Genomic DNA, 16,317 nt, shown 5'->3' on the forward strand with positions numbered 1-16,317 from the left:
ACCGGCCTACACCTCCGCTGTCGTCACGATCGAATTAGACTGCGAACTGCTGCGCCATTCATTGTATTCTCCAGATTTGGCTCTGGGCGACTTTTTTTTTTTAATATAAAAGGTCCTCGCCGTTCAAATATTTTGGGCGAGTGAGAAGGTTATCACAGCGTACATTATATATTTTCTGAAAATTTATTTTTCATACGGGTTAAGAAAATTAGAGCACCACTGGGTCAAATATATCGAAGCCGATTTTAAAGTACTTATTTATTTATTAGACTAGATATTCACCATGCGCCAAATCTTGGAAAGACCCGTGAAAAGAGGATAGACATCCCACACCTCTTTTCTTTCAAAGCTAGTTTTGACAGCACGAACAGGAGCTGCCTATATACCGCTATGTCTGAATTTCGTATCTTCGCAAAACTAATTATGCTGTGTAAACTGACGTTGAGCAATACCAAAAGGTTCGTCAGGGTCAGGACGGACCCCTGCGAGCCGTTCGATACCAAACGAGGTTTCAGACAAGGCGACTCTCTATCGTGCGACTTCTTGAATCTGCTGCTGGAGAAAATAATTCGAGGTGCAGAACTTATTCGAGTAGGAGCGATCTTCTATTTGAGTGTACAGTTGCTGGCGTACGCCGACGATGTTGCTATCATTGGCCTCAACAACCGCGCCGTTATTTCTCCTTTCTCGAAACTGGATAAGATAGCGAAGCAAAAGAAAAGGCTAAAAGGAAATATTTCCTGTCGTCAAAAAAACAAACAGCCGTCGCACTCGTGACTTGGCTTGCTTCCACGTCACTGTTGACAGCCATAACTCCGAAGTTCGTCTATTTTGGAACCAGCATTAACACCAACAACAACTTCAGTCTCGAAATCCAATGTAGAATGATTCTTTCCAACAGGTGCTACTTCGGACTGAGTAGGCAATTGAGATTTATGTAAAGTCCTCTCTCGAGAAATAAAGACCAAACTCTGAAACACACTGAAAACACTATAGCTCTGAGAGTATTCTACGCAGTACGCACCGTGGGAAGCAGAGAAAGGGAGGAGGACCTGGCTACACTTGAAATCTCTAATTGTAAACTCGGCTATACAAAGCAGACATTCTTAAAGGATTACTACTCCTCACGGACCGAATAACTGAACTCCATCTGGTATCGCAAAGGACCAAAATTAATTTATGCGAGGCTCATTGGCCTACCAGACTAACTTAATCTAACCTATACATTTTAACTGGTCGAAATTTAGTATTTTAGCAAAATATATGTATTATAATAGTAATATAATTAAGTTAATGAAATAAAGAAGTATTTAACTGGATTAAATAAAATAAACATACATATATACAATACATCTATCAAGCAAAGAGATGTCATTGCAAAATGATGTAGGCAACAGCAAGCAACAATGCAAGGAGGCAATGATGATGATGAGATTTTCACAATGATTTGTGCGCAAACTTAACACGTTCAAAGGTTAAGACCGTCCATATTGAACCGGGAATACGTAGAAGGTGTTACATACAAACATACTGAGGGAGTTGTGAGACTACAAATAAAAATTTAATTCGATTTAAATTGGACCAAACGCATCAAGGATAAATTTACATACGCAGGACCAGATCGATGCAATACATTTACAGGGTGAGTCAGTTGGTACAAGCACAATTTCTTTAATTTACATACAAACGACACTAATATTGAAATTTTATACTACATTCGTTAGATATACATAGGTATATAGTGGTACTAAGAAGTACATAGCAGTAGCTAGTTAGTTTTGGGGTCTTCCACTAGGCTTACAGCACTCCCTGCTTGGGGAGACTACAAACTGTAGAATACACCGCAACAATGGCAACACAAGTAATAGCATCACGCGCGGAGATCCGCGGAAGAAAGCAAGTGTTTAAATAATTTTATCACCAAATCATACGATCATTCAGCTATTAAGACAGCTAAAGTTGTTTTGTGGACGTGTGTATGCTTGGAGCGAGAGCGCAACATTGCCGACATGACAATATCGCAATTGACGAGTTATTTACAGTTATGAATGTGCCTTACCATATACTTTTTGTATGTAGTATGTAGGTATGTGTGTATGAACGAAATTGTAACACTTTTACCAAAAAATTGAAGAAAACCACTTTGAAAGATTATAAGCGGTTTCGATGCAATCATTAACGCTTCTTCGCAAAAATCAAAAAAATATATATATTTATGTATGTAAGTATGTTAATGACGTAATCAGTTTAATGCTGGTGGCAGAGTTAAGTATTGGAATAAACAGAGCAAGAGAGAGAAAGAGAGTGAGACAGAGATAGCGCGCGTAAGAGCAACAAGTATTTGAGTTACGAGTAGTCTGTAAGCAAATTTTGAGCAGAATTTCAACATTCCAAATTCTTAATAGACTAAATTGTAGCAGAGTTCCCAAAGTATTTAGTAAAATATGTTAACAGAGCGAGTTAGCAGAGAGCGAGACTGTTAAAATTCGAGTAAGCGAAAATTATGCACTGCTAGTTAATGTAGTTAATGAGGTGTTACTGTACTTGAGCATTACTATGGCAAATAGCGGCAGCTTTTCTGAACTAAATGTTGTGAATGCAAAAGCGTATTGAAAAAATATGTAAAATTTTAAACTAAAAAATTGAAATTGTTTAATAAAAAAAAGTTAATAAAAAATTTGTTTAATTATTTTTTTATAAATGTATGTATCATATGTAGTTAAGTAGTTGAATATAAAGTAAAATCGAACTGAACATTGAAAACTGAAACTGAACGTAGTTACTATTTGGTATAAATCATACTTTTAGCATTTGATCATTACCTTCTCGAATTCGATAAATCATAAAACATTGCTAAAAAATGATTTATTGGTCGCTTAATGACTTTCTGTGGTTTTTTTCGTCCCAACTTTTTCATGGCGGTGTAATAGTGTTTTTGAGATTCGGTGAGAAACATTTCCAACACTCCTCCTTCATACTATGGAACGATGAAAGTAATTGTTTTTTTAATATTTACATACATATAAACACAATACATATTTTTCACTTATACTAAGTACACATACGGTAAAAAAATGTGGCTGCGTGTGTGTATACATATGTATTTGTGTACATAAATAGTCAAGTGTGTTTGCCATATCAGAACACGTTAATAGTATGAACATTTATACACCGAAAATAAAAGTGAAAGCGAAAGTACTTTTCGGTAAAAGTTGCCACACTTGCCGAAAAGTACTTTCTGATATTTTAGTTTTTTTTTATATATTTTTGATCTTTATATCCTTTATATTGTTGAATTTTATATTTTTTGTTTTAATTTTGTATATCCTTCTCATATTTTTTATTTAATATTTTTTTATTTGTATTTCTATATATTTTTATATTTATATTTATATTTTTTTATTTTTACATTATTATTTTTTTTTTTTTTTTTTTATATATGTAATATTTTTATTTATATACATATTTTTTTTCTTATTATTATAATTTTTTTTTTAATTTTTCTGTGTTACATAAACTTTCTGTATAATAATAATTTTTACAACAATTTTTCATGTATTTTCAAATAATTTTTCCAAACAAAAATTTCTCACAGTGTATAAAAAGAATATTTAGTAAATATATAAATAGCTTATTGTACATACACATATGCATAAATATGCTTGCGCTTATATCTGTACTAGAAAATATTTAATTTTAGAAATTTGCTTATGTCAAACCTGTTTGTCATGCGCCAGGGACCCGTCACACTTACCTTCTTCTTGAGCATATTGAAATTATCGATAATAACTCCAATGAATAGATTGAGCGTGAAGAATGAGCCGCAAACAATGAAGATCACAAAGTAAATATAGGCGTAGAGATTGGCCTCGCGTTGCGGCTGCAGATCGACGCCGCGTGCATCGACCGCATCGGCCATAACCTCCATCCAACCTTCGAAGGTGGCCACTTGCAGCAGCGCCAGATAGCCCATGCCGACATGATCAAAGGTGATCTTCGAATTGATCCATGTGTAATTTTGTTTAATGCAATCGGCTCTGTCGTTCACTTCCTGTACGACGGCGTAGACGAAAAGAGTGGAAAATATTAGTAAGAGATATAAAATTTTTTAGTTTAAAAATCGAAATTAAATTAAATAAAATTATATATTATAGTTAAATAAATAAAAACTAGACATTTGAAAAAAATATATAAAAAGAAACATTTAAATTTAAAATAATTTTAAATAAAAATTTTTAATAAAATAATATTTATTAAAAATGTTTTATTACAAATAATTGTAGTTAAATATTTTATGACAAAATTTGTATATAACATTTATTTGAAATTCAATTTAAATTAAAATTTTAATAAAAATAATATTTATTAAAAAAATATTTTTATTTCAAATAGTTTTAAATAAATATTTTATGACAGAACTTTTAAATAAAAACTAAACAATTAAAAATAATAATATTTATTTTATAAAAAAAGAATATTTTAGTTCCAATAATATTAATTAAATATTTTATATCACTAAAAGCAAAAAATATCATTGCGCTTCCGATCCTTTCGCAACGAAAATTCAAAATTAAACATTGTTCAAGTATCTCTGTGTGCCATTTTGTTTTTCTAAGTGTAGTGTTTGCATATTTAAATTTGTAGGTTATGTCCGATTTATTTACTAACCGTCACTGGCAGCAATTCACCATCATCGTCAAGGCATTTGAAAAATTTACCACCGAAAAATTGTACACCCATTATGGAAAATATCAACCAAAAGACTAAACAAACTAAAAGTACATTAAAAATTGACGGTATTGCATACATGAGAGCATTTACTACAATTCGCATTCCTTGCCACCTGGAATAGAAATAAAACGAAACAGATTCATAGATTTATGGGGGGACATGTTTAACATATTTACATATTTTTTTCTTTTTAACTGTAAATCTCTTTATGTTTTCGAAAGTTGTTTTGTTTTTTTTTTATTATTTTTTTGTTTTGGTACTGAGGATAGGAAGGCGTTCAAATACATACACACATATATTGGGCTACTTTTGGAGAACAGAAACAGCAAGTAATATGGAAATTTACACATACACACAGTTAACGAGAACTTTAATTTTAACTTAAACTAAAATTTAAAGAAATAATTTCGAAAAAGTAAAATAATAATATTTTTTTGTGTCAAAGTCAAGCCTGTTTTCATTTTATTGCTGGAAATCAATAGTTATTTAGGAAACTCATATCTTTATGAACAACTGGAACACTTTGAAGACTCACGTCTTTTTTAACAATTGGAACACTTTATGTATTTGTAAACTATAAACAATATTATTTTTATTTCTGCTTTGGAGTCCACCTTGATTCACAGTTTTATAAATAACTGGAACAGAATGTTGAGAAAGACCTTCGGTGATAATCGTTTCGTATTGTCGCGAGCAAGTGGTTTTGATTGCTTCAAATTATTCAAAGAGGGTCGAGAAGGCGTTTACGTCTAATCAGAACCAGGACGGCCATCAACAGCAACTGATGATCAACTCGCTAATAAAATAAAGGAATTGGTTCTTGAGAATCAATGACTAACAGTCAGAGTTCTAACAGGCATCATTGGAATATTTGGGATTAAGGAAAGTGAAAGCACGATTGGTTCCATAATCACTAAATTTTTTCAAAAAACAGCGTCGTTTTAACAGACGATCAATCAGGTCAAAAATCAAGATTATATTTACAGATTTTTTCGATTGTCAAGGTGTGGCCCACTTCGAATTCCTCCCGACTGGCCAAACTGTCAACAAGATGTACTTTGAGTGTTATGCGTCATCTGCGCGAAGTTATTCGTAAAAACAGGTCGGAATTATGGGCCGACAACTCTTGATTTTTGCACCACGATAATGCACTTTAGCAAATGCATTGATTCTTTATGAGTTTTTCGCCAAATTTTTAACCAATATCATATATATATATACCACCGTATTCGCCTTAACCCCATGTGACTTCAGGCTATACAGCAAACTCAAGCGGAATCGTAGCGATTCTTTTCAAAAAGAGTACGATTATGACCAAATTTAAAGCCAAAAACGCAATGAATACCATCGACCAACCAACGTATTAACCAAATTTGGCTCCGTGTAATTATTTCTTGTTTCCCAAACTGAAAATGCCGCTTCATGGAACCTGTTTTCAGTCGATCGAAAAGATAAAACAAAATTCGCAGAAGGTGCTGAAGACCATCCCGAAACGTGCTTGTGAAAAGTGTTTCGAGGACTGAAAATTTGTTGGCATAAGATCAGTGATCAAAAACTTACGACAACTTTCAAAAATTTTGCTAACAGGAAGATACACTCAATGATGACCGACAATTATAGTCATACCATAAAGAAGTCTAGTCTATAAAAAGATCACGAGACTCAAAGGATAAGAAATCTTAAACCAGCAAACTTGCTTATTGGTACATCTTTTTTCTTCTTTAACACTTCAAAACTGATTTCCAAAAATAAAAAAATATAATTTACTCTTTTTACAATAACTTAATAAAGCATGCAAACAAATCGGTTAGTAATTATTTGGTTCTAATCAAAAAAAATTATGAAATTCATCAAAGGATAGCAAAATGACAGGGAAAGTGGTGTTGGTGAGAGGAAAAGTTTTATGTTTATGTAAGACTTGGTGCCGTATAGCAGTAGTGAGTACGAGTAAGACATACACATACATATACCGGGAGGTGAAGTGCAAGGTGCAGACTTGAAGCCAATAACAACGATTAAATATTGTAGGATAACAACTGACTACAACAACTGGGCACATGAATTTTGGCTAGGCGAGACACCGATGCGGAAGGCAAAGTGTAACACGAATTGCTCTGTGTTTGCAGCACAAAAAGTTTACAGGAATTAGAATTTTTTTGCAAGAATTTTTCTGATTATAATATTTTTTTTTTTAATTATTTTTTTTTTTTTTTTTTTTTTTCTTTTTTTTTATAATTTTTTTATTTCGTGTGCTCTTCCGATCTTATTTATATTTTTTTTTGTAATTTTCAAACTTTCTGTGTGCAAATACAACTGTACGCAAATTCAAAAAAAAAATCACATGTCACATACAAGCTGATTGGGCACAATTTCCAACTTCTGAATTTCGACAAAAATACACATTACTGTTAGTTACTGGCGGCCTAGTAGGTGGTACAGGTTGTACGGTAAACGGTACATATTAACGGTATGCTTCAATTACTCAATTACACAATTACTCAATAACGGGATATATTCATTACTGCTACTGCCAATAAATTTGTGTGAATTTTTCGTTTTAAAAGAGCGCTATACGGTACTTTCAGTGTGGCATTATTTACTTTTTTATTATTTCTATTCGAAATTCATAAAGAAGACGAGATTGTATTAAACACTTCCAAATTGTATTTTATAATAATATTTTTTTTTCAATTAAAATACAGTAAGCAAGTTGGAAAGCATAATTTTTTAAATACAAACACATACAAACATATGTATGTAAGAATATCGAAAATTAATAACGGTACAAAAAATGTGCATACAAGCTTGGTCAAAGACAACGTTGTAAGAAATCAGTGTCGTTTATAAGTATATACTATATAGTATGTTATGTATGTTAGTAATAGTTAAATGTTTAAAAAGGCAGACTGAAATCTGAAAGTAGAAAGTTGATGCATAATTTAATATTTAAGGATTTAAAGAAAATTACACAATTACCAAAATACATCGATAGATTTATTTGAGCAACATTAGCATGGAGCATGCCAAATTTAGTAGTCTATAGTATATAGCACGTATGTAGTATTAATAGCATAAGAGAATACACATTTAAGAGCGAAAATATTAGATTTTCAATAAAAGTATGTAAATATAGTATTTCGAACTTCACTTTCTTTACAAATGTACCATCATTAATTTGCTAAGCAAAATTGTAGACACAAGCTTACGGTTACTTCGTTTGCACACCGATTAACTTACCGTGATATGGCACGTAATGGACGTAAAGCTCTCAATGTGCGTAGCGAACGCAGAACCTTGAGATTCTCATTCTCCTCAATGAGCAATGAGAACACAGATACCTGTGTATAACGAAAGAGCAAAAGCATTAAATACTAGCATAAATTCTTACTATCTTCAATTCTCTACTTACGAAGACTATAATGAAATCTAATATCGTCCAAAAACTGGTGAAATATTTGGAAAACCCCAACGCTAGCCATTTCAAAACCATTTCAACGACAAAGATCAGACAAAATGAGAAGTTCGTCCAGTAGAGTATACGTTTCAGCGTTTTATTGCTGTCCAAGTAGATGTCCTCGAAACAGAGTGTGATGCTCGACGCGAATATGAGCACTAGCACAAACCACTCAAAGGCTGGAGTATCGACAACCGCCAAGACAGCCGTCCTTATGCGTGTCCAATGTTTGGCGCTCTTCGTGTCCATGCACGACATGAACCATGGACAGCGAAAGTAGAAGCTGTAATGAGATTTTTTGTTGTTTTTCATATATGACAGGGGTGATAGATTGTGGAGAAATGAAAAGAGAAGAGTAGATGAGCCGGAAAAAGAGAAAAGTAAGTTGTGGAGAGAGAGAGAAGAGGAAGGAAGAATATAATTTTAAAGAAATATACATAATTTTAAATTTTATTTTTTAAAACATTTTGAATATAAACAAATGTTTTGGGAAATACCATAAAAATATTAAAATTAAATCATTTTAAATATGTATAATAAATAAAAAATTTACACAGGTGTCAACCCTACCATAACAATTTTAAACCTAAGTTTTCTCAAATTCTTTTTCGTTTTATAATCGTTTTAGAGTGTTGCTTATATCATCAATTCAAATTTAATAAATAAAAATTTAGAAAGGTGGCAACCCTACCAAAAAAAATTTTAAATATGAGTATAAGCTTCCTCAAGTTCGTTTATATGATACCCATTTTGGAGTGTTTCTTTATATCATCAATTTCTTTGACACCAAATTTATAAACAGATGGCAACCATGTTCAACTGAAATCTTTTTTGAACCTAGTTTATGGGTTTCGTTTGGTACCCATATTGAACAGTTTATTTTATTTCACTAATTTAATTTAATAAAATTAGTTAAAAGTATGGCAACTCTTAAAATTATTTCCTTTTTAATCTGCTAAGTTCCATAGCCATACTGAAATGATTATTATTTTTGTTTTAGTTATATATGTAAGTAGTTAGCAACTACCATCTAATTTTTCATCCAAAAGCTTTCCGATATTTCTGTTGTTTTTTGTCTAATCGAATATTTTTAAAAACAAATTCAAACAGGTGGCAACTTACTAAACTTATTTTTAACCATAAGGTCTTTTAAACACTTTTGTATGATACCCGTTGTGGAGTGTTTCTTTATATCAACAATTTCTTTGGCTCCAAATTTGTAAAAAGGTGGCAACTATTTTTAACTGAAAACTTTTTTAAACCTATTTAATTTGATACATACATATTGTACAATTAATTTTATTTTACTAATTTAATTTAAAAAAATTGTTTAAAAATATGGTAACACTACAAACGCCAACCCTTGTCAGCTGAAACCTTCTTCTTAAAGCTGCTTAGTTCAGTACTCACGTTATAATTAAGCGATTATTTATACTAATTATTATATATATTTTTTATGTTATTTATATAAACAGGTGGCAACTACGCTCTAAATTTTGTTCACAACCTTTTTAAAATCTCTGTGATTTGTTCTATTTTATAGCTAATAAATTTCTTTTACCTAAAATTTTTCAACAGGTGGCAACCTTTTTTAATTTTTTATTTACCGTGTTTTATGCTACGAAAATTTTAAATTTTGAAATATGTTTGTTATGAATTTATTAGACGTACAAGTAAAGCTAATAAAATCTAAATAATCTACTCATACTTACTGATCGTAACACTTCTGCGGGAAGCAATCGTCTGGCACTTTCGGTGTTTTCGATTGTCCGAAACTTGGAAAAGTCATGGGATCATTGTATGCTCCCTGCGAGTTACGTCTCCCACCTACTGTGAGATCGTCTACGTAGGAGACCAGACAATGCCATGGTTTTTCGGTCAGCCGCGAGAACGCCGACTTCTGTGTTGGTTCGGCGGTCTCCGTTACCATAGCACCGCTCGCAGATGAGCGTGCACCCGGCACGCTATAACCCAGTGCCAGTACCGAACTGGTATCGGCAATGCCGCCACCGCATGAACTATGCGATTCAGTGCGTGTGGATTGAAAGGAAGCGGCTTTGTCTAGAGTCGATTGAGGATGCTCGGCGAAGCGTTTGGCGCGCATATCGCCCACATCGCCGGCAGCCCTTGGGCGGATGGTCGTGGTGGTGGTGGTGCAAGTTGTGGAAATGGTGGTTCTTGTTGCTGACGGAATTAGTGGTTGTTGTGATGGTAGTAGTGGTGGTGGTGGTGGGTCATGTATTTTCGAGGCGTGGTAATGTTGTTGGTGCTCAGTGAGTGCCGCTAGCGGCGGCGTGGTCTTGATTGAGGATATTTGTGCTAGTGTTGGCGGTTCGAGCTGCGACTTGAGCGATGTTGGTGGCGTTGCTGGTACAGCCACACCGGACGATGCCAATGAGCCGCCGTCACGTTGATTACTCTGTTGACGGCTCAGCTGTTGCTTTTGTATTAGCAAATTCTCATATGAATTGGTGCTTTTCAGCGATAAGCTATCAAGTCGGATGGCGTCTGTTGTGAGGCACTTGCGTGGCAATTTCTCCGACTCCATGCGCAGCGTTGATATGGGTTTCTCTTCTTCAGGTACTTCATCGACACGTTCGATCAGCGATAATCGCTTGAAGCGGTCAAATTGTGCCGCAAACTGATCGCTCTTATGGCGTGCGAACGGCGATTTGGCTGCCGCTGTCACCGTAGCTGCCACGGCCATCGATTCGATGGTCACAAATGGCGCATGTATTTGATCACAGATTTTGCGTATTTCATTTGATATGCTAAAGTCTTCGTCGATCTTCCGTTGCTTCTCAAGGCTGCGTCGCTTGATCTTCACCGAATTGCGATCAGTGCTGGTGAGCAGCGGATGCTGGCGACGCGGCACTGTCGATAGGTCATAACTATCATAGGGATTTAATGGATGTACCACCTCATCGGCGGCTGCACGCTCTGAGGCGCCTGTTATCACCGCAATATGATCGAGTATGGCTTTATTGGCTTCGTCGGCCGCCGGCGAGGGTTCTGAGAGTGTGGATAACCGACGCTCCAACGACGTGGTGGAGCGTTTAATCTCCTCCAACTCTTTCTCAAAACTCTGTATGATATTATCGAACTCAGAATGCTCAACCAGTGGCAAGACCTCGTCCTGTCCATTGCCATTGCTAGACGGGTGGCTACCATTACGGCGCTGCTCGATCTGTTGCATTATCGAGTTGGATATATAGCTTAAATTCGATTTGATGCTGCTGGTCGACGGTTTGCGTTCCTCTTTACGCGCATCGACAATCAGCGAATCGGTGTCGGCATCAACATATGCCGAACCATAACCGACGGTTTCGCTGAAATAATTGTTACTATTGTCCGCATCATCTTGCAGAAATTGAAAGAGCTCCTTATGCTCACAGTTCAGCAATTCGTCACGCAAGTTACCCTGATGTGAGAGCAGCTCCTCGTGTTCCATCGAGATTGTATTCAGTGAATGACCGCTCGAGTGTCGTCGCACACCCATATGCAAGTCGTCATCGGATTTCAGACTACGTGACGGTATCAGTGAACGTTGCGACTGATCGCTCGATTGCGACAGTCGATCTAATGACTTGCGATAGCTAGGCGAACGCGTCAGCAATGACTTCTGATACTGCAGATAAGCCGCGTCATGCTCATCGCTGCAGTAGCGGCGTGACGACGTGTCCTGCAGTGAATCGCCACGCATAAACGAACCGCTACGCTGATCATTCGCATATGGATCGGTGTCAGTCGAATTATACTGGCCCATGAGACGCAGCTCAATGGACTCGGTGTATGTGGGCTCATCACGCGAATCGTTGTGTTGGGTGCCGAAACCGGAAGACACTTGATGCAGCAGGCGACGTTCCGCTTGCGGATAAAGCGTATTGTAATCGTTGCGACTATTATTGTCTAATTGGCAGGAGCTGGTGGTTGTTGTAATGCCATCGAAGGAGGGCGCTTGCTGCTGTAATTGCATATGATGCAATTGTTGTTGCTGCTGCTGCTGTTGTTGTTGCAGTAGCATAAGTTGTTGCTGTTGCTGCAATTGTGTTGGCGATTGCAAGTGTTGTTGTTGTTGTTGGTATTGCTGTTGCTCGGACAGCTCATGCTCACTCTCTACGCCATCAATGATCGTGTGCAATGCATCCTTCAAGGGTATTTGAAAGCCGAAATCCGAGCCGGACACCGGACGATTCATGGACTCCTGCGCATTTAAGTGAGAAAAAGCGGAAGAGAGCGGGTTAGAAAGAGTGTTATAAATAAACAGTTGCAACACCCACCTGATAACTTAATCTATGCAGCTTCGTCTCGGTTAGTAAGCTCGGCTTCTCGATCACCTGCGCCGCCGCCTGCTGCGCCTCCATGACGATCTGCTGAAACTTGGTCGCATATTTGCGCTCCTTGCGCTCTTTACGCTCCTGCCGCTTCTTGCGTATCAGATCGCGTACACGCTCGATGCTGCGCGCCAATTTCGACTCTTCGCCGACTTCCTATAGTGTGGAATGAGTGAGAGAAGGAAGGTTTTTGGCGTGAAACAACATTTCTTATAGTTTCTTTGAGGTTATGAAAGAGAAGCTTAGGAAGTTCATGAAAATTTGAAAATTTAGTTATTAAATTTTATGCTTGCATTGGCGCCAATTCCAGGCAGCGATTTCGCTAGTTACTACTGACAGCTAATGGGTGTTAACGGTTTTTTTTTTAGAAATTTTTCAGGGTTGCTAAGCTACCAAACGCGCCAATTGGGTAATTACCGTTAATTTTTTTATTATTTTTGCAACTGCTACTTAAGGTTTTAGGCATGCAACAACAATAAATGCTTTTGATTGTTTGGAAAACTACAGTTAACATTTAGAATTTTCGAAAATTGTACGACCAAATCAAAGAGCAACAACAAAATGCAAGCAATTTTTAGTAAATATATAAGTTTTAATTTATTTTATGGGCGCATTAATTATACAAAAATATAAAGTGGTTGATTTTTTTGGTTAGTGGGTTTTTTAAATAATTTATATTGCTGGAAATTACCTTCTTTTTGAAAATCTGTTTATTTTGTGACATACATATACATTTTATTGTTATTGTTTTTTTTTTTAATTTTTAAGTGAATATTGTTTTGCAATATCATTTTCAACATTTGCGGTTTAAAGGTGTACAAATTTTTCTCAGAGTTGCATTTCAACACAAACGGAGCGGCGGGCAGTACATAGTTTTACATACACATACACATATGTATACATATATATTATTAAGTCGAACACATTGTGGTGCATATTTTTAGTTGTTGTAGTATTATATATAAATACATAGTTTGGAGTTTTATTTAAAACGTTTATGACATTAGAAAATCAAAGAAATTAATAACAGTATTTGAGTGGAAAAACAATTAATTTTTTTTTTAATTTTATTTGTGCAAATATTTTACATTTGCAAAAGCAGTTTTCAGTTTTTAATTTTAGAATGTTTTAAATTAATTGTTTTTTGTTTTGTATTTTATAATAAGTACATATATATATAAATATATATTTTAATTAATTGTATTGTATTTTAAAGTAGTCAGTTTAAGGCACGCAAACACACACAGAAATCAAGATCAAACACAGTTTTGGGAAAGTTTGTTTTTTAAGTTTTTTTTTTAGATTTTTAAGGCACAAAGATATGAAGGATCGTTCGCAAGTTATCAACAGTTGAGCGGGGAAACACAGACGAGTCGAAGAGAGGAAGACAATAGATAGAAATACATACATATATTTATTTATAGGTTATGTTAAATAATTAGTTTTCAATTGAGTATATATTGTTAAGCGGTGATTTGGCGGTGTTTCAATATTTTGAAGATTTACATATACAAAATGGTTTGATTTAGAGGCAATTTTATTGAAATATTTTTAGCGAACAAATTGTATGGGGGTTAATAATTTTGTATTATAAAAAAATATTTTAATAGTAAAAATAACGTCTTAATTAAGTTTTCTTAAAACTAAAAATAACATTTGAATAAAATTTTTTGGCAAATTTATAATATTTTAATTTATTGTATTTGATATATTACAATTTTAATAAAATTAAAAAAAAATTTTATTAAAAATAATATTTTGAGATAGTCTAATAATTATTAAAAACGATTCTATGCAGGTTTGCGAAATTTGTAAATCAAAAAATTTTGGAATAAAAATTAAATTAAATTTTTTTTAAGAAATTTGAGATTAAAAAATAAATTTTTAATTAAAAATTGACAATCTTTTTTATTTTGAAATTTTGAGATTAAAAAATAAATTTTCAAAATTTAATTTTTTTAAGTTTCTAAATTTAGTTTATTATTTTGGGAGATTTTGGGATTAAAAAAATTAAATTTTTAATTCCGAAAATAGGATTAGAAACTATAATGCTATTTAAAAACTAAAAATTTTAATTCAAAACTAAATTAATAATTAAAAAATTTAAATTAAAAACTGAAATATTTGAAATGAAAATATAAAACTGAAAACACAATTTTTCATTCCAAATATTTCAGATTAAAAACTGAGAAAATATCTTTTAAATTACAAATAAAAGGAACCGAAAATACATGTTTTATAAGTTGAAAGCTGGGACGAAAAAAAATTAATAAAAGAAAGATTTTCATTTTAATCAAAATTTAAATTATAATAAAATAATTCAACTAAATTTAACTATTTCTAACATTAAAAATTAAAAATTTTAAATGAAAATTTAAAATTGAAAATAAAATTTTTTTTTCAGATATAAGAAAATATTTTTAAATTAAAAATAGAAGTAACCAAAAAATATATTTTTCAAATTCATAGCTGGGATGAAAAAAAAAAATAAAAAAGAAAGACTTTCAAATTTATTTTTATATAAAATTAAAAATTAAAAAATATGAAAAAATAATTTAAAATTTAATGTTTTAAAATTAAAAACATATTAAAAATAATTTAAAATTTAATGTTTTTAATTTTGTGCTCTTCCGATCTTTTTATTTATTAATTTAATATTTTTTAATATTAAAAAATTTAAACGGAAATGAAAAATTTTAAATATTATTTTTGACTCCACACATCTCTGATTAAAAACTGAGAAAATGATTTTTAAATTAAAAATAGAAACAATCAAAAAATATACTTTTTTTGCTATTAAAAATAAATTTTTAATACCGATTTTGGGGTTCAAAATTGATTTTTTTGTTGAATTTATGATAAAAATTTGAAATTAAAAAAATTAATTAATTATTTGGATTAACAAATGCAAAACTTCAAATCAAAAGCTGGAACGGAAAAGTAAAAAAATTAATTATTTACATTTTTCTAACGGAAAAAACTATAATTAAAATTAACAAAATGCAAATAAGACAATAAGGTGAAATGGTAGAAAAAAATTATGTAAAAGTAATAAATTTTAAATTCTAACAAAAAATTGTAATTTTTAATTATAAGGTCGGTACGATTTTTTTCCAATCAAATACAATTTACCATTTATTTTTAATTTTTAATACAATTTTTAAATAAAATTTGTTTTTTTTTATTTCGGTATTTGGGATTAAATTTTTTTGTTTTAATTCCAAAATAATTTATTTTTTTAATTTTTAATTATTAGTTTGGGATGAATATTTTTTAAACCAATTCTATTGATTCATTATTAATTAAATTTTTTTGGGTTAAAAATTTCAAAAAAATTAAAAAGTTATTTTTAGCTAAAATCTACGACATTACAAATTAAGAAAAACTAATTCATATTAATTCAGAATACAATTATTTTTAGTGCATTATTTGCAACCCTGCATACGCTGTCAATTACAAATACTTTCAAATAATTCTAACCTCAAAATTCAAGTATTATATTTCAATTCATTATATTTAATTTCAGCGCTTATAATGAAAAAAATATGTAATTGAGTACAATAATATTTTTTTATACATACATATGTTTACTCATAGTCTGTGTTACAGTCTTTTTCAATCAGTAAACCCAATTTTAAGCTCTGTACTTTTTGTTACTCAAAATATTGAAACAACTGCTCAAATATTAGAAGGCAGTAAACATGTGTATTCTTGTTTTGTCATTGAAAAGTTTTTGTAAAGTGTGTGTGTGTATTTATTTGGCACAATGCTTGAGTATATAACAGTATTCATATATAT

The 16,317-nt window shown here is 32.5% G+C and overlaps 1 protein-coding gene across 4 annotated transcripts in view; it reads right to left on the reverse strand.

The window, feature by feature from the left end:
• Window positions 1-16,317, reverse strand: part of LOC120772702 (sodium channel protein 60E) — a 284,826-nt gene that overhangs the window by 18,046 nt on the left and 250,463 nt on the right. For 3 of the 4 annotated variants that reach the window (XM_040101445.1, XM_040101446.1, XM_040101444.1), the window contains exons 15-22: window positions 13,211-13,225; window positions 12,466-12,675; window positions 9,898-12,389; window positions 8,141-8,468; window positions 7,969-8,069; window positions 4,669-4,843; window positions 3,755-4,051; window positions 2,823-2,977 (exon numbers count right to left, since the gene is read on the reverse strand). In XM_040101445.1, the coding sequence (XP_039957379.1) occupies window positions 2,823-2,977; window positions 3,755-4,051; window positions 4,669-4,843; window positions 7,969-8,069; window positions 8,141-8,468; window positions 9,898-12,389; window positions 12,466-12,675; window positions 13,211-13,225 (3,773 nt within the window). The remainder of the gene's footprint in view (window positions 1-2,822; window positions 2,978-3,754; window positions 4,052-4,668; window positions 4,844-7,968; window positions 8,070-8,140; window positions 8,469-9,897; window positions 12,390-12,465; window positions 12,676-13,210; window positions 13,226-16,317) is intronic. The other variant, XM_040101447.1, reaches the window with a different exon arrangement.

This window comes from Bactrocera tryoni, chromosome 3, assembly GCF_016617805.1.
Source record: "Bactrocera tryoni isolate S06 chromosome 3, CSIRO_BtryS06_freeze2, whole genome shotgun sequence".
NCBI classification, from domain to species: Eukaryota; Metazoa; Arthropoda; class Insecta; order Diptera; family Tephritidae; genus Bactrocera; species Bactrocera tryoni.